General features: G+C 41.1%; 1 protein-coding gene across 1 annotated transcript; it reads left to right on the top strand.

Annotated features, from left to right (window-relative positions):
* The first annotated feature begins 372 nt into the window (after positions 1-372).
* Positions 373-19,269, top strand: bbs4 (Bardet-Biedl syndrome 4). The gene is made up of 16 exons (XM_079497784.1): positions 373-465; positions 2,457-2,499; positions 3,693-3,772; positions 4,284-4,347; positions 5,376-5,487; positions 6,015-6,087; positions 6,971-7,024; positions 8,892-9,019; positions 10,399-10,453; positions 10,624-10,692; positions 12,618-12,770; positions 13,803-13,974; positions 14,874-14,943; positions 15,383-15,527; positions 16,142-16,346; positions 18,149-19,269. Exons 1-16 carry the CDS (start codon positions 439-441, stop codon positions 18,289-18,291), a joined length of 1,593 nt encoding a protein of 530 aa, XP_079353910.1. The 5' UTR covers positions 373-438; the 3' UTR covers positions 18,292-19,269.
* The last annotated feature ends 274 nt before the right edge of the window (positions 19,270-19,543 follow it).

The following is a 19,543-nucleotide window of genomic DNA, read 5'->3' as shown; positions in this document are numbered from 1 at the left end:
TATTTGGAGAATTGCTTATTAATAAAATAATAATAATAATAATTTGATTAAAACAGGTAATTTACCAGGAGGCAGATAAATGCCAGCAGCCAGATTTAATCTTAAGCACATCACTGGTACAAAAGTACTGTATAGATCAAATTAACATTTCTTGGCTTTTTAGGATGTTCTGCAGGCTATAGCTTCTGTTGTAACTTGTAATGTGATTCATAAATCACATACATGGTTACAACCGTTACAATGCAATCAATGCAATACTAGTATATTAAGGCACTGAAAACAGCTCAATGAAGTAAAATAGCTTTAAAAGTATTGTCTTTAGGAATGATGGTTGAGTGAGTGTGACCAAAGCATGTACATTGTAAACAGATGGTTCGCCCCTCCTCCTTCCTCTGCCGTATCCATGGCAACCGACTGTCGTGTGTTTGTCATCCTAAAATGGCTGAAAGGGAGAACACATCGGCGGTGAGTGCATCATTCATGATATCTGACAATACACACACACACACCCCAATGTTACATTGTCTGAGGATATATTATTATAGTTTATTTATCTCTGTGTTATCTTTATTATAACACTGAGTGCTCAGCTCACCTTTGCTACATGTATAGCTGCTGCTATGTGGCTAAGCTAACTGAGGGTTTGTTAAGTAGATTATAGCCAGTCTGTTTATAATCTCTCTCCTTCGACTACAAAAGAGCAGTGGTGGAAAACTGCTCTTACTTAAGTATAAGTATCAATACTGCAATGTAGCAATGCTCTGTTACAAGTAAATTTCAGGAATTAAAAATGTATTGGGGGGGAAGTGCAAAGTTATTGACATAAAAATGTATGCTACTTAAATGAGCAGAAGTAAAAGTACTCATTATGCAGAATGTGATTGATTGATTTAATTTTAATTTCACAGTATGCATAATGAGTACAATTCAAACGAGTCAATACAAGTCAATACAAAAAACTTACTTTGTGGACGATCCATGATTAAGTATTTACACTTTACACAACAGGGTCCACCTTTTTCAATTCATCAGAACATTTAAAGATGTACAAATATACACTTCTATAAAAAAACAAACAGGAAATTATCATATCAAGAAAGTAAAAAAAGAAAAACATGTACAGTATGGGGAGAAAGGGGTGGGGGTAACTCAGACTTAATTTACAGGGGCCACTTTCGAATTGCAACCATTTGTAGGTGCTTTTTGAGAGCGGTTTGGAATGTCTTTAATGGCTGTTGCCTGTTGGTAGGGTGTTCCACATTTTAGTGGCATAGGAGCGGAATTAATTTAATCCCTTGTTTGAGCCGAATCTGGGTTGCATGTGGTGTGTTGAACTCTCTCTGATGTTGTGAGTGTGGACTTCGTTGACATTAAGGAAGTATTTAGACAGGTACATGGGTATCTTGGTGGTGTAGTGAATCTTGTAGACCAGACCCATTGCAAGATGCTGTACTCTGTCATCAACCCTAAGCCATTCCAGCCTATCAAAATGGGCATGGGTGAGGTGGGTTCTGGGAGTGAGGCCAAGTAGTAGCCTGACCAGTTTGTTTTTGGAAGTCTGGAGCCTTGTTTTAAGGGCATTTGGAGTGCTGTGGTACCAAGAGGTGCATGCATAGTCGAATAAATTGGAGGTTACGCAGTAACCGTGGTTATTTAAGTATCACAAGCGCATGTCTAGCGCATTTGGGAAAGCATCTCCTTGATGCGCATCACAGAAACATCTTTTCATAAACTCACACTTCTATATGAGAGTGGGTCTTGTGCGTGATGACGTAGGCACGCACCCGGTCTCCGGATATAAGCGTGGACTACGCATGCGCGCAATCATTCAGTTACATGTACTCGTGCTACTTAAATAACCATGGTTACTGCATAACCTAAATAAATACATAAAAATGCAATTCATTATTTCGCTTATGTCTAGCGCATTTGGGATCTCATACACTCCCTTCGTTATCACTAGAGACCCAACCGAGTGTACACACTGCTCCTCTACAATCCTTAGTCTCTGGGTTAGTTTTTAAATAAAAAAATGTCATATTTAAATGACTTAATTAAAAGGGGCTCTACCCCTGGCTCAGGGGTAGAGTGGCCGGATGGTAACCCAAGGTTGCCAGTTCGAACCTGGGCTCCCCCAGAGTTAGTGTCGAAGTGTCCTTGAGCAAGACACTGAACCCCTAATTGCTCCTGATGTGCTAGTTGGTGCCTTGCATGGTTTCCGCTGCCATCGATGTGTGAATGTGTGTGTGAATGGTTGAATGTAATGCACAATCTATGTAAAGCGCCACTATATAAATGCACCATTTACCATTTAAATGGGCCATTTAAGTGTAGTTTTAGTGTAGTTTTAGTTAACTAAATCTTATACGATTTTAGTTGACAGTTGATTTTGTCAACCAAAAATGTATTTTGGCGGGCCTTGATGGTGATGAATCATGTGTGTTGCTTTATTTCAGCTTCCAGTCGCTACTGAGCCCAAGAAACGGCGGGCGCCTAAAGGTATTTTCCTTCTGCAAGTAGTTTCTCTTTCTTCTTCTCTATCCCCTTCTTCTTCTTCCTCTTCTTCTTCTTCTTCTTCTTCGCTATTATAATCCCAAATCGAGAGTTTTGTTTCTGAGGCTATGCACGTGACATCATCGTACCCTGAAGTTATGCAGGAATGCCTACTGAGTGGCAAAAACTAGCCTACATTCTCGCCTTGACAACCCATACATCCAAACAGAAAAGTCCTATCTGATTGTATTAAACAATCTATCTATCTGCAACGTTTTTATTTCATGAAAATCCACCGTAGACATGTTATGAGCTACTTTCTGTCAAGAATTCCCATGCACGCAGGTGATAATGTTGCTAAGTGTTTAAGAGTTTGGAAGCACTCGTTTTATATAATACAACGTCCTGCTGCCTCCTTCATTATGTGACATTTAGATACACACTACACAGCACTGTTGAGAACTCCAACGCTCCATGCTGCTCAATGTTTTGTCACTCAGTCTAGATGAGGGGGGCGTGTCCAGGTGGAAAAGTGATGCTTGTGCATACCATGGATATAAAAACCTAGATACCTCATTGGCTGCTGCAGTCCATTGGAGCAACCTGTATCGCACTGTTACATTACACCCAGATATACGCGACAAGGCGTGACAAAAAGAGGAGTCTCTTCCTGGTTTTTAGACAGCTGGTGGATGGAAATGAAGCTCCGGCCAGAAAACCGGAAACGATTTTCCCACGTGGCATTTTGCCGCGTGGGTGGAGCTTCATTTCCATCCTCCAGCTGTCTAAAACCCAGGAAGAGACTCTTGCCGATTGCGTATTTTTGTCGCCCCTTGTCGTGTATATCTGGGTGTACTGTTAGGCGGAAGTCAAACGGAAGTGCGGAAGGCACGCTGCGTCGCTGACACTCAAGTGACTCCTAACCACTCACAGCACATCTTTACCGCCACTTATCAATACAATCCAAAGGAGCTTTATTGGCATGAGAAAACGTGAAAGCTAGGCAAGCTTCCGCGTGCGTCACAGAAGCTTGCCTCCTCTTGAGAACTAGTCTCTCGAGACAAACTGTGTTTTCCTTTGTATTGCCAATGGGTACCCAGAACAGACGCCTGAGAGCCGAAGGAGGCGTCTCCCTTTCTATATCTATGGCGCATACTCTCCATAATACATAATAACACATGTAATCTTTCACCATGCAGTTCCAGAGCTTCCCATCCTAGAGAGAAAGAACTGGCTGATCCATCTGCACTATATCCGAAAAGACTATGACACCTGTAAGGTGAGACGTCCCTATGTTTGTCAGTGTTTATTTCGACAGTGATTTTTTATTTAGTTTCAGTCAGTCTTTAGAATACAATTCCATTTAGTTTTAGTGACATTGTATTCGATCGACTAAATATCATAAGAATTTAGTTGACTAAATCTACGGCTGATTTAGTCGACTAAAATGTATTTTGCTGGGCCTTGATAGCGTTGTATGGTTGATTTTATAATTAGCTGTGTGACAAGCTTATACATGGGCTATTTTCGGAGCGTGACACCAATATAAAATGTCTTGTCCTAGTTCTACTGGAGCGTTTCCCCACTAGTCCCTCCCTAATCTTTTAGTATTGTTTATATTCTTTGACGAAATTGTCAATATATTTAGTGAAAAGTGAAAAGTGGTAGTCGATGAAAATCTTTCGTCATTGTTTTATGCAACAAAATTAACACTGTTTCATCATGTGACCTTTCCACATGGTTCTTCCTTTCGCATTAGAAGTAACGTTGCAATTTTTTGGTCAAACCAGGCAATCATCAAAGAGCAACTGCAGGAGACCCATGGGATGTGTGAATACCCCATATATGTTCAAGGTACGTCAGCACCGTGTTCTTCTAACTGTGGGCCGTAGCTCTTTATATTTAACATCTTACACCAAAACCACACCTTCAGCATCCAAGCTTTCTTTTCTTTTTTTCAATTTACGTTTTATTGACATGAAAACGAAACGACTGACAATTGACAATACATACAACCGAAAACAAAACAAGACAATATACGTACAATACACACAAGGGGAGATGTCTGCCTCTCTTCTCTATTGATGATCATTCATAATACATAAGTACCTCAAACAGGTGCATATACAGGTTAAACAGGTTTAACTGAAACTATACAAAATCAGGTCTTATGGTAGAAACATGAGTAATCCATCTAAACCAGTTATCTGTGAAGACTTCAACTTGACCTCTGAAGCTGAATGTAATTCTCTCCATAATAAATATACTATAGATTAAATCAATCCATTCATTCATAGTTGGTATACAGCATCCAAGCTTTCTAATGCAACATTGCCCCTCCAAAATACTGTATGCCCTTTCCAAGCTAGAGTTCTCAACGGGCCTGAAAATGTATGGCCTCGGCTCGGCTCTGCCCAACTAATTAGCATAATTTTAGGCCCGGATATAATAATGAATTGCATTTTGATGAATTGCATTTTTATAGCGCTTTTCCAAGTGCTCAAAGTGCTTTACAATGGTTCATTCATTCATACATTGGGAGGTGAAGCGGCGAACAGTGGACTCCAGCGTCTTCACTTCCCACATTCACACACCAATGGTGGCGAGCTCACACTGACCAACTCATTGGAGGCAATGTGGGGTTCAGTGTCTTGCCCAAGGACACTTCGACATGTGGACAGGAGGAACCGGGATTCGAACCGCCGACCCAGGGATCAATGGACGACCTGCTCTACCTCCTGAGATCATTGGACGACCTGCTCTATCTCCTGAGCCACAGCCGCCCAGCCGTCCCTAATAATACCGCCCCTCCAAGCCCCCTGCTGTGCCCTAGTTTTAATGTATTATTGCTGTAAATCCTCCTTTGTACTTTTTTGCCACAGCGCTGATCCTGCGTCTGGAAGGTCAGATCCAACAGAGCCTGGAGTTGTTCCAGAGCTGTGCTATCCTAAACCCCAACAGTGCTGACAACCTGAAACAAGTGGCCAGATCACTGTGAGTGCCCCCCCCCCACACACACACACACACACACACACACAGACAGACAGACAGACGGACACACACATGCACGCGCACACACTCACACACCCACACACACAAATTCGTTTTTGGCCCATAAAAGCAAATCTTTTCATGTGGACAAGAAAACGTAACTATCTACAGTATGTTGTCGTGTGGATGGAGATATTTTTGTAAACGAGGCAGTGTAGACATGGATATATAAATACCCCTGTGTGTGTGTGTGTGTGTGTGTGTGTGTGTGTGTGTGTGTGTGTGTGTGTGTGTGTGTGTGTGTGTGTGTGTGTGTGTGTGTGTGTGTGTGTGTGTGTGTGTGTGTGTGTGTGTGTGTGTGTGTGTGTGTGTGTGTGTGTGTGTGTGTGTGTGTGTGTGTGTGTGTGTACGTGTGTACGAAGCATAAGATGAGTGGAGTTGCCAAATATATTCAGCCTGCTACGACGTTGCTTGTTTCATGATTGTCGCATAATAAGCTGACTTTATCGTCTTAACTTTCTTCTCCTCAGTTTCCTGCTGGGGAAGCACAAGGCGGCCATCGAGGTCTACCATGAAGCTGCGAGGCTCAACGAGAAGGACTGGGTGAGGGAAGGAAATCAAGTTGTGTGCTATTTATCTGAGGAAATCAAGTTGTGTGCTATTTATCTGAGGAAATCAAGTTGTGTACTATTTATCTGAGGAAATCAAGTTGTGTACTATTTATCTGAGGAAATCAACAAGCCTCCTGGCAACTTGCATTGCATTCCAGTGTTGTTTAGTCATATTTTAGTCATCTGAAAGGTTTTAGTTTTCATCTAGTTTTAGTCGACTAAATACAGTTGATTTTGGTGACAAAAATGTATTTTGGCGTCGTAATGACTGATTTTACACTTGGCTGCAAGATCTGCTATTTTCAGAGCACAAAACCAGAGCGCAACCAAACATAAAATGACTTGTCTTTTAGTTCTACTGGATCTCTTCTCCACTAGTCGTTTCATCTAGCTTTTATTTGTTGAAGAAATCGTCAATATTTAGTCTTAGTTTTAGTCATCATACTGTAGCTTAGTTTTTATTTAGTTTTTGTCAGTGAAAACAGGTAGTCGACGAACATTTTTCATCATAGTTTTAGTTGATGAAGTTAGCACTGGTGCCTGCACTGCCTGCCATCCTCTTTATCATCTCTGAGACAATGACAACATTATTCTCCCTAGGGGAGGTTCTGCATGCATCAGACAGGTGGTGCTTTGGCTAAATTACGTTGTATGCTATTAGGAGTAGGACGAAGGCTCTACGTCCTCCCGGTGGGATATAGTTTGTATTGATTATGCATAAATGATGAAGCGGCATCCTTTGAAAAAGACGACTACCATATGTAGCTTATCACAGTTATGTAGCCATACGCTGTAGTCTTAAGTATGAGTCCCTTTTTATATGCAGTCCAAATGAGACAGTGCCTCAGGTTTAATGTGACCCTTTCCTACCACAGGAGATCAGCCACAATCTGGGTGTATGTTACACCTTCCTGAAAGACTTCAGAAATGTGAGTTCCATCGTTATTATATACCCTGTTTAAAGGACTGTTGATTTAGTTTTAGTCATAGTATTTTGAATAAAATCTGAATTAGTTTTAGTCATATTTTAGTCATCAAAGTTTTTTGGTCGACATATGGCCTTGATGGCGTTGTAATGGCTGATATTACACTTGGTTGCATGCCGTGAGCTTGTAGAGCTCTATTTTCCCAACCAACCATAAAATGACTTGTCTTAGTTCTAGTGGATCTCTTCTCCACTAGTCCCTCCCTAACATGTTAGTGTAGTTTTCATTTGTTGACGGAATTGCCAATATATTTATTTAGTTATAGTTTCAGTCACGGGAAGATGCGAAGCTACGGTCTACCATTCATTGTCAATGGAAGCGAGCGACATGAAGATGCAAAGATGCATCCGACGTTTGTAGCTTCTGCAAAAGCTACAGAGCTACAAAGCTACAAAAATGTTGAGCTGGTTTCAACTTCAGAAATTCAGATACAAAGATACAAAGCTACAAATACGCTGTGTAGCTTTGCATCTTTTTATCTTTTCCATCTGCCTGTGTGAACGCAGCATAAATATGGCTGTCCAGACCAACAAGCATGACCTCTGACCTCTGCTCTAGGCTGAAGAGCATCTAAACATGACCTTTAGGTTCAGGTTTAGGTGTATTTATTTAGCACATAGTTATAAAAAATAGACAATACATATCAACTAACAAAAATGCAATGCAAGGAAAGGAAGAAGCCAGCTGGCTTATTTGGAATCCTTTCCTGTATGGAAGAGGTCATTGATTAAGCAGATTAAAAGTTCATTAAGAACAATACAAAAGACTACAAATTGATAAAAGGAGAAGCTGTGTAATAAAGAAATAAAAACACAGAGACTGCACAAAAAGGGGAAATAAACAATACAACAACAAAAACACAAACGAAAATATAACACATCAAACTAAATCATTTAATCTACAGAGAGGAAGAAATAAGATATTTCTTTAGATGTTTCTTGAATATTGGCAAGGATAATGAGGACTTAAGCGAAGCATCTAGGGAATTCCATAAATGAGGGCCTCTAAATTTGATGAATGATTGATGTTTGGAAGTGCGACAATAGGGTAATTCAAAATCATCTCTTTGCCTTGTGGGGTAGGAGTGAATGTCAGTAGTAACACGGAAAAATATGAAAAGAAGAGGGAATGTCTTGTTTGCATTTTTTTTAAATTTAAACAGGTTTGAAAGGTTTGAAAAACTTTTACTTTGTCAATGGGTAATAGTGAATATTTAATAAAGAGCAGAGCAGATGGCTCATACCTATTCGAATGTGAAATCATTCTCAGAAACCTTTTTTGAATGATCAGTAATTTAGTGAGATATGGAGAATATGTCGCAGCCCAGACAATATTACAGTAATTAATATGATGGAAAATTAAGCTATAATAAAGTGTTAAATTACATGAAGGAAGAACAAATGGGCATATTTTCCTCAATATACCAACATCTTCATAGACTTCATACATACAGTATCAATATGTTGTTTCCAATTTAAATGATCATCTATAATGACACCCAATAATTTAGTATGTGGAACCTAGCAAATTTCAGAGCCATTGATTACAATTCTAGGTTTTTCTTTGGGAAATGTTTTGTTTATATTGCTAATAATCATGAAGTTGCATTTTTTATATTGAGTAAGTAAGCTTATTCAATTGAAACCATTTGAAGACATCCAACAATTAATCATTAACATATTTAACAAGGGTATTTAAATCCCTGCGTGAGGCAATGAGATTGGTATCATCTACAAATAAAATGTGCTTATTACAGTTCATGGTTAAATCATTAATATAAATCAAACATGACCTTTGAACTCTCCTCTAGGCTGAAGAGCATCTAAACATGGCCCTGCAGACCAACAAGCATGACCGAACCTTCATGATGCTGGGGAAGATCCACCTGTTAGCCGGGAACACCGACAAGGCTATCGAGGTGTATAAGAGTGCTGTGGAGTAAGTAGACAATTTACAATTTAGACATTTTTAGCATATGCTCTCAATCTAGAGCGTGAATATGATAATTGGTAAACGGTGCATTTATATAGCGCCTTTATCTGAGGCGATTTAGATAGATTGTGCATTACATTCACCCATTCACACACATTCATACACCGCAATTAGGTGATCAGAGTCTTGCCCAAGGACACTGCTTCCCCTGCTGCCCCGATTATGATTGGAAATCATTTTCTTTATTATTATAAAACGTTATTATTTCAATCACAGAAAAGTTACGATTTCTAATAGTTCTAGTCCCCTGTTAAGATAACATAAGAAAGAAAAACTATTCATCCTCAGGTAAATTCTGGTGGCATCCACTGCAGTGTAAATAAAGGAATGTCAGTCACTATCTATATAGTGTATAGTCTATACGTTTAGAGGGACGCTAGCCCCTCCTATGCCCAGATTTTGTGTTTGTGTACCAAATTTGAGATGATTTGATTGGCTGAGCACAGAATGTGATGTATGATCACACTTCAGACGAGTGTTATTTTTTGAGGAGCCCTCCTATGGCCAGCTTTGAGGGTTTGTGTAAACATTGTGAACGAGCTATCACGTCGTTCACTGATTGGTCTAGAAGTTGGGTGGGCGTCCCCTTGGTTTTGCAGGCACAGGGGTTTCTCATCTGAACCAGAGGGAGGCGGGTCAATGCTTAACACACTTAGCACCATTGCCGGAGATCTTCGGCAATTAGTCTTATACAGTATAGTGCTTTTGATTGATCAAGTCGTAATGCTACTCACATTAGCATTGGGTTGCTAGCTGATGATGTCAATAACAATGGAGCGCACCATCTTGAACTGCGCACGCACCTTGAGTTGCAAGGAGTTGCATTGGTGTGGTTGACCTTAACCCATTTCGGCCTGACCTCAAAATTTAAAAAAATCTTCTAAATCCTCCAGTTTTCTGAAATAAATATTTTCACGATTTAAAAAAAATAGCAGACCTACAAGCTCGTAGCGTGCCACTCGGTGGCGCGCTATGAGCTTGTAGATCTGCTATTTTTCAATAGCTAAATTATAACAATGTTTAAAACATGGGTTCCCGCCCAAAATGGGTTAAAAAACATTTTGTCCCGACCCTTTGGTGTGGTTTGGGCTTACTCTCACACTTATGCCAGTGTGCCAGTGATCACCCTCCCCTGTACCTGATTGAATTGAATGAAATTTGTATTAACAGTATGCAGAATGGGTACATTTCAAACGAAAGCACAAGTCAATAGAAAAACTGTTACTGTGGACGACACCATGATAAAGCATTGTTTACAACAGGGTCCACCATTTTCAATTTGTCAGAAAACCTAAGGTTGCCTAATACCCTTATGCTCTATTTAGGTTCTCCCCAGAAAATACTGAAGTGCTGACTACTCTGGGTCTGCTGTATTTACAGGTCAGTTAATTATCAATTGTTTTGTCACATATAGTGAAAAAGATTGGGAGTGAAACATAGTACTGTTGTAGTTGTACAAACATTAGTGATGCTTCTGAAAAGATGCTGCCATGTAAACATAAGCATCTGAACGTGAATTAACCATTTCTACTTATGTCTGTTTCTCTCAGCTCGGGAAATACCAGAAAGCCTTTGAGCACCTTGGGAACGCTCTCACCTACGATCCAAACAACTACACGGTTAGTGGGGGTCCTTGAACAACCAATATGCTGCCACTATGCTTGTGGGGAATGCAGAGTAAATTTAACAATGGAAATGGTGTGATTCCAATGTTGATCTGGGAATTCATGTGGCCTGCCTGTGAGTCTGTGACTCACTCTGTGACCTGCCTGTTAGTCATCTAGGATAGTGGTTCCCAAACGTTTTAGTTCCCAAAAAAGAGTTTAGACGTTTGCCTGGGACCCAAACTAGTGAAAATAGCAGATCTACAAGCTCACAACGCATCACTTCGCACCATGTTGTGAGCTAGTAGATCGGCTGTTTTCACTACTTATTAAAGATTTGTTTTCAAATGTATGGCATTTCTTAGATTTTTATTTTATTTCTTCATAAAATTACTGAAAAACATTGAATTTTGTGTTTAAATTCAGGAAAGGAAATGTAGGACATTCAGGAAATGTACTTTAAAGATGCCAATACTTTTGAATTCCGGACACTTACTTGTAACAGAGTTATTTCTACATTGCAGTATTGATACTTTTACTTAAAGGACCACTTCACCACTTTTCAACATATCTTCATATAATTGGTCCTCACTAATGTTCATGATAAAACACCACCATTTTTTTCCTACTCAGTCTGTGTCTCATAGGAGGGCTTTGGGCAGTTCGGACACCCGTCCACCAGTGACATCATCATTAGGCAGATTTTTTTTTAAACAAGATTTGTTTTAAAATATATTTAGATTTGTATTATCGTGAGAACGATGGCTTCAACTTTTGCATTGCAACTTTTCAGGAAAAGAAAGCCTGCCGTTTCTATTAGCTTGGATTCACCATCGATGATGTCACTGGTGGACGGGTTTCTGAACTGCCCACAGCCCTCCTATGAGACACATAATGAGTAGGAAAAAATGGTGGTATTTTATCATGAACATTAGTTAGGACCAATTATAGGAAGAGAAGTTGAAAAGTGGTGAAGTGGTCCTTTAAGTAGTAAGTATTTTTTTCACCACTGTTCTATTTCCTCCCAGGCCATTCTGGCTGCAGGCAGCATGATGCAGACCCATGGAGACTCCGTCTATAACGTTATACTTACTTATATTTATTTTGGTTCTATCCTTTTAGACCAAGTGTTTGACTGTACTCTGTTGCTGTTTGCATTTCTGTATAATAAACTATTCAATTAATCAATAAGGCCATCTTGGCTGCAGGCAGCATGGTGCAGACCCATGACGTTATATTTCCTCCTAGGCCATCCTGGCTGCAGGCAGCATGATGCAGAGCAGAGTAGACCCATGACGTTATATTTCCTCCTAGGCCATCCTGGCTGCAGGCAGCATGATGCAGAGCAGAGTAGACCCATGACGTTATATTTCCTCCTAGGCCATCCTGGCTGCAGGCAGCATGATGCAGACCCATGACGTTATATTTCCTCCTAGGCCATCTTGGCTGCAGGCAGCATGATGCAGACCCATGACGTTATATTTCCTCCTAGGCCATCCTGGCTGCAGGCAGCATGATGCAGACCCATGACGTTATATTTCCTCCTAGGCCATCCTGGCTGCAGGCATCATGATGCAGACCCATGACGTTATATTTCCTCCTAGGCCATCCTGGCTGCAGGCATCATGATGCAGACCCATGACGTTATATTTCCTCCTAGGCCATCCTGGCTGCAGGCAGCATGATGCAGACCCATGACGTTATATTACCTCCTAGGCCATCCTGGCTGCAGGCAGCATGATGCAGACCCATGACGTTATATTTCCTCCTAGGCCATCCTGGCTGCAGGCAGCATGATGCAGACCCATGACGTTATATTTCCTCCTAGGCCATCCTGGCTGCAGGCAGCATGATGCAGACCCATGACGTTATATTTCCTCCTAGGCCATCCTGGCTGCAGGCACCATGATGCAGACCCATGACGTTATATTTCCTCCTAGGCCATCCTGGCTGCAGGCAGCATGATGCAGACCCATGGAGACTTCGACGTGGCCATGAACAAGTACCGCATTGCAGCTGTGGCCGTGCCAGAGAGCCCTCCTCTCTGGAACAACATCGGAATGTGCTTCTTTGGCAAGAAGAAATATGTCGCCGTGAGTAATGGAGTTCACTTCATTTATCTAGGACAGTGGTCCTCAACCCTTTTCAGGCCGTTTTAAGGGGAAATATTAAGGTTTTATGAGCCAATGAAAATTGCAGTTTTATGAAAATTCTTCTTCTTCCCCATAATACATACTGTACATGCAGCGTCACATGGTTATGAAACTTTACAGTATGGTAGAGGGTCATGCCAAATATCACTGAAATCAGTGTTACTCCAATTGGCCAAAGGGGGGCGCTATAGCAATAATTTCAAAATGAAACCTTTGAACAGACATAACTCATGCCTCGTTTGGCCAAAAGCCATGGCACTTGTTTCCATATGTGCCTTGACGCATGGGGAACACATCTGTCACTTTGACCAGTAAGCTCCATCCTCAGCTTTTTTTTTGCAGTTTGAAAAACTGAGCAATTTGTGTGACATGTTCTACAAAAAAATCTGTAGACCATTATCTGAAATTCCAGTTGAAGAGAAGTTTGTACGTGAAGCATTTTACAAAACATATAGCGGCAAGCAGCGATAACAGGCATAACTCATGCCTCGTCCGTCCGTCCGTCCGTCCGTCCGTCTGTCTGTCTGTTTGGGGTAAGAACTGCTGCAATACCGCTGGGTAACCTAAAGTGGCACTGTTGAGCAGCCTAAAAGGGCTTATTGCTTGGTCTCCACTTATCACTGCTTGCAGCTATATTATTTTCTTTCTTTTTGATGTTTTAAAAAGGTCTTAGAAGTCATTAAATTGTCACTTCAATGTTACCTGGGGACCCCTCAAAATCATGCGAGCTTGTAGATCGGCTATTTTCAGCATGCAACCAAGTGTAAAATCAGGCATTACGATGCCATCAAGGCACCGCCAAAATACATTTTTGTCGACAAAATCAACTAGATCTGGACAAAAATCTTATGATATTTAGTTGACTTAAACTGCAACTGAAACTAGATCAAAAAGGTGCTGTCAAAATCAACAGCGTTGACCTCACTGACAGACACCTCTCCTCTCCTCCTCTCCCGTCCCGTCCCCTCGCAGGCCATCAGCTGCCTGAAGAGGGCGCAGTACCTGTCTCCATTCGACTGGAAGATCCTGTTCAACCTGGGCCTGGTGCATCTGACCATGCAGCAGTACGCCTCCGCCTTCCACTTCCTCAATGCAGCCGTCAACCTCAACCCACGCATGGGAGAGATCTACATGCTGCTAGCAGGTACGTACCGACCCATGCATGGATCTACATGCTGCTAGCAGGTAGGTACCGACCCACGCATGGGAGAGATCTACATGCTGCTAGCAGGTAGGTACCGACCCACGCATGGGAGAGATCTACATGCTGCTAGCAGGTAGGTACCGACCCATGCATGGGAGAGATCTACATGCTGCTAGCAGGTAGGTACCGACCCACGCATGGGAGAGATCTACATGCTGCTAGCAGGTAGGTACCGACCCACGCATGGATCTACATGCTGCTAGCAGGTAGGTACCGACCCACGCATGGGAGAGATCTACATGCTGCTAGCAGGTAGGTACCGACCCACGCATGGGAGAGATCTACATGCTGCTGACAGGCAGGTAAGTACCGACCCACGCATGGGAGAGATCTACATGCTGCTAGCAGGTAGGTACCGACCCACGCATGGGAGATCGATCTGCATGCTGCTGACAGGCAGGTAAGTACCGACCCACGCATGGATCTACATGCTGTGGCAGGTAGGTACCGACCCACGCATGGATCTACATGCTGTCCCCTAGGGCTGTCACGATTACAAATTTAAGTCGACGATTAATTGTCACACAAATAATTGCGATGAACACTTTAATTGTGGTTTTTGCATTGAACTTGGAACGTTACAATTTGTATTTCTGCTTTGCCTTTTAGGCTTCATAATCACAAATTGCACAGGGCAAAAATGACATAACTTAAATATACAAAGAAATCACTGACACATTTAATATTTTTTATATATTTTTCTTTCCAAACAATTTCCAAAATAGCTGATCTACAATCTACAAGCAACACATGTTGTAAGCTGGCACACAAAGAGTTAAACACACCTCCGATTTTGGCTTCTGTTTAATGTAATTCCTGTCACTGACTTTCACCACCAGTTGCCTTAACCAATCTGGACGACGTAGAGAACGCCACCCGATCCTATGAACAAGCAGTGGCTCTGGACCAGTGAGTCTCTTCCATTTGACCTTTTAAAACATCTTTCATCTTAGGTCACTTTCACACCTGCCGTTAACGTATTTATTGGTGGTTCAAGTTGTAATGGAATAGAACTTGACCACATTAAAACCTAGATATAATGGACTGAAGACCCAGACAGTTAGGCTACTACCTCCAATAGTCTGTATTTGCTAATATGTTGAGAAAGTAACTATAACTATAATTATGTCAAATGCACATTACAATTTAATGCCACTCATTTTGAGTGTTTGAAAGGCCACAGCTAATTTGTGAGAGAGAGAGAGAAAGAGAGAGGGAGAGAAAGTGAGTATGGAGTTTGCATGTTCTCCCCGTGTCCCCTAGAGGGTAGGTAGGTACCCTCACAAAAACCCTGCAGTAATCTTGGTCTCTATACTGCCTCCCCATGGTCAACCGGGGCATCTTGCAGGTCCAATCCACTGGTCAACCTGAACTTTGCCATCCTGCTCTACAACCACGGGGACAAGAAGAGAGCGCTGGAACAGTACCAGGAGATGGAGCGCAAAGTCAACCTCCTCCGAGACTCTAGTAGCAATGTGGAGTTTGATCCTGAGGTATAAGACTCTAGTAGCAATGTGGAGTTTGATCCTGAGGTATAAGACTATAGTAGCAATGTGGAGTTTGATCCTGAAGTACTGACCCAAACTAGTGCAAATAGCAAATCTACAAGCCTTTGGAAAACGTTTTTTGAAAATGTTGAAAAATGAAAAACAAAATGTAGGAAACAGAACATAAAAAAAATCAAATGGGTCACGGCCCACTGTTTGTTATAGATGCATTTCCAGACAACGTCACGCTGATAAGAACACCAAAAGAGACCGACCGCTCATTAGATGCAATGTAAAAGTGGTCACAGCATTCGCGTGTAAAAATGCATCCCATCAAACTTCCTGATGCCGTTTTCCTCCCAGTGTGGAGGAAGGAGTTTTAGGGTGGATGTTTACTGTGATCTTGAAATATTATATACTGTATACCTTGTATTATATTAGTTTATGTTGCATGTAAACAACTATAGAGATTCTCAAAGCAGTTGTCACTTGTCTCCCAAACCCCACCTCCAGTCGCCGTGGGACTCCTTACCATCACTGTTGACAGTCCTTTGCCTCCATTGTTTCATCCAGCCTTTGTAGAAGTCCGTTCTTAATCTCGGCCGTTTTTCCACGTCCAGCTGATGGACATGGCTCAGAAGATGGGCGCCGCCCTGCAGGTGTCAGAGAGTCTGGTGTGGAACAAACCAGCCAAGGATTCCAAGTCCAAACCACACTCGGCATCCGTCCCCAAAACCCCTGGCGCTCCCCTGGGGACCAACCAGGCCCTGGGCCAGGCCATGTCATCTGCTGCCAGCTACAGCAAAAGCATCCACCTGCCAAAAGGTACAGGCATGGGCTTCTAGGACACTGTTGATTTTGACAACCAATTTTGAATTAGTTTCAGTCATAGTCTTTTGAATGAGATGTAATTTTGTTTTATCACATTTGAGTCATCTAATCTAGTTTTAGTCAACTTAATCTATTTAAAACACATTTTAACTTAATTTCACCTCCTCCCTAATTATTGGACAGTATTAAATGACCCCATATTATTAGGATGTTGATATTAATTTTGTATTCATCATTAGGGCCCCAGATCACACCTTAGAAAGCATGGCTTTGCCCAGTTTTTTGACTGGGAAGTCATATTTTGACAGCAGAAACTGCCTGTCATAATTTGCACCCCTCATATCTAATTATTGGCCTTAATTCGCCTATTCACGGCCTATTCGCGGCCGCCTCCCCCGCCACATAATGTAGGCTCAGGGATACATTGCTCTTGCATGAACTGAAGCCTGTCACTGAATGATGATGCAAGAGGTGCGCGTCAGTGTAGGCCTATTGTTGTTGGTGGCGTTTTGCCGTGTGTGATTTATTAATGAATGGAGTGACCTGTAGCGCTCCAAAGAGAGAACTTCAGCTGTCATCTAATCCTCTCACTTTAATGCCCTTCCCTACGCCTCGGAACGCTACAATAGTGATGTGGCCAAAACAAGTGTACACGTACAGTTCCAAGTTAGTCATGTCTTGAGGCGCAAGAGCAGCAACAAGTGCAGTGGACAAAGAAACGTTTAGTTTACCACGGAAGCATCCTCCTGAGTCCTAACAAAGCCAACTGTCTGTCGTAGTTTCCTCCCTTTCCTCCATGCATATTTCATTCATTCATCATAATTTTCGTCACTAAAAAGACTCGACTTGTTTCGCTGTTTGTTGTGGTTTTGGTGGTGACACGTTCCCTCAGGCTTCGTACACACATAAAGAACAACTGTGCTGTGCTCTGCCTGTCACGTGGTTTGACCAAACACTTGTGTTTGATTTCCCCCCTCCCCCATCACACACAACTGTTTGGTCAAACCACGTGACTTCCATTGGAAAAGCATTGAGGCAGCCATGAAACACGGACAGCACAGAGCATGTTCGTCTGATATGTGTGTATGTGTACAAAGCCTTAACACACCGCCCCCTGGCCCTGGTGACAGTTCCTGAAGCTGTTCTCCCACACACAACGCATACACGATGTCAGGTGTCAGAGATATTCATGCATGATATTAATTTTGTATTCATCCTTAGGGATCCTTAGGGAAATCACACCTTAGAAAGCATGAGTGTCTATTTCAAACACAGTGTTTTTTGACTGGGGAGTCATAATTTGCACACCCTCCCTATCTAATTATTGATTTGAGTCGACTAAATCTAAATTTGATTTTGTCTACTAAAATGTATTTTGGTGGGTTTGCTTTTACACTTGAAAATCGCAGATCTACAAGCTCGCAACACGCCACAAGTTTGTAGATATGCTATTTTCATAGCCCAACATCCGAGCGCAACCAAACATGTAATGACTTGTCTTTTAGTTTTACTGCATCTCTTCTCCACTAGTCCCTCCCTAACATTAAACTACTTTTTCATAGTTTTTATTTCGTTTTCGTCAGTGAAAAAAAAGGTAATCGATGACTTTTTTGTCATAGTTTTAGTCTACGAAATTAACACTGATTCTATAACATCTGTATCTGTAGCTTAGTACCACATTGCTGTTTGAACTGATCAACACAATATAATTTATCTAACAAAGACCTGGATGTACCATATGTGGGTGTCTTTATCATCACATAAAATGTCCCAACCCTAATGTTTCTGTCTTACAGGAAGCCTATCTTCACCCCTGGAGTCAGAGTCTGATGTAGACGGCCCATCCAGTGAGCCCCCCTTCTCCCCTGAACCTAAGGAGTCGGACACAGCCAAACCCAAAGCCTCCAGGAGTAAGTCTAAGATGGACGAAGTTGGTTAGTTAGTTGGGAACCTATCGGTGTGACAGCTTTTACCAATGTATCACTCTCTCTTTTTCACACCATTGAATGGATTTTCTATCTCAGTGGTTTTCAACCCTTTTCATATTCAAGGTCCGTTATTTATTGAGCTTTTGATACACAGAGTCAGACCACCATTGAGATCTAGCCTCTCAGAACCAAATATTTTGTTATTTTGTGCACAGTTTATGCTGTATTGATGTGGTACCGTAGGAGAGTTAACAGACATAGTTGATCAAAATAAATGTTCTTCTACGTTCTCTAATTGTGTATATTTAGTGAAAATTAAGTAATGCAGATGAATAATAATTTAACTCTTGAGAGCGTAAAATGGGGGATCATGAATGTGTCATTGATTATCAAGGACAGTTTGAAAAGCTGAAAAGATCTTATAGCATTATAGAATATGAATATAGATGTTTATTACGCTTTGAACCAAAGCTGTGTTGTTGCTGCACTTCAACGACATTCCCCCATAATAATATGATAATAATATTATGATAATATGACAATCACTGATGACCTCTAAGCACAGGGATGTTTTTAAGTTGTTTATTAGAGGCAACCTTACAAATGTGTTTGTATAATAGTGCTATTTTTTAGTTTATTGTTCATTTGTAAATAAAGAATGTAAATAGTGTTTTTGTGCTCTTAGCTGTAGATAAATGTTACGAGGTATGATTAAATAAAGGGTCATATCACACTTATTTTCAGCTAAAAGTTTGACTGATAAAGTTGTTCATTATAATGTTTACTACAATAAAGTGTATTCAAGTATCGAATAAACTTTTTTTTAACAGAAACTGAAATATCCAAGCTTAAAAGGCTAAAATAATAATAATAATAATAATAATCTAAATGATACTTATACTAATTATTTAAATCCAACTGACATCTTGTGGCATGGTAGTACAACTCGAGTCAAAATTAAGGCCTAGTAAATTTAAGTAAGTAAAACATTTGAGTACTTTTTTTCTCTCCACTTTTTTCCACCATTGGTGTCTGTGTCTGTGTCCCTTTTGTGCCCATATAAGGAGCTCTCTATGTCATGATTATGCCCTCAGAATGTTCATGCCCATATATGGAGATTCCTGATGTTATCAATCAGTATACATGAGTATAATATATAGGCCTGGCTGTGTAAGTCCTTGTGCACTGGTAAACGTCTGTGGAGAATGTCTGAAGAGTGCAAACTGACTGTGTAAAGTGGACTGACTATCAATGTGGAATAAG

Source organism: Electrona antarctica (genome assembly GCF_951216825.1).
Source record: "Electrona antarctica genome assembly, chromosome: 3".
Taxonomy (NCBI): Eukaryota; Metazoa; Chordata; class Actinopteri; order Myctophiformes; family Myctophidae; genus Electrona; species Electrona antarctica.
This window is presented reverse-complemented; position numbering and strand designations above follow the sequence as displayed.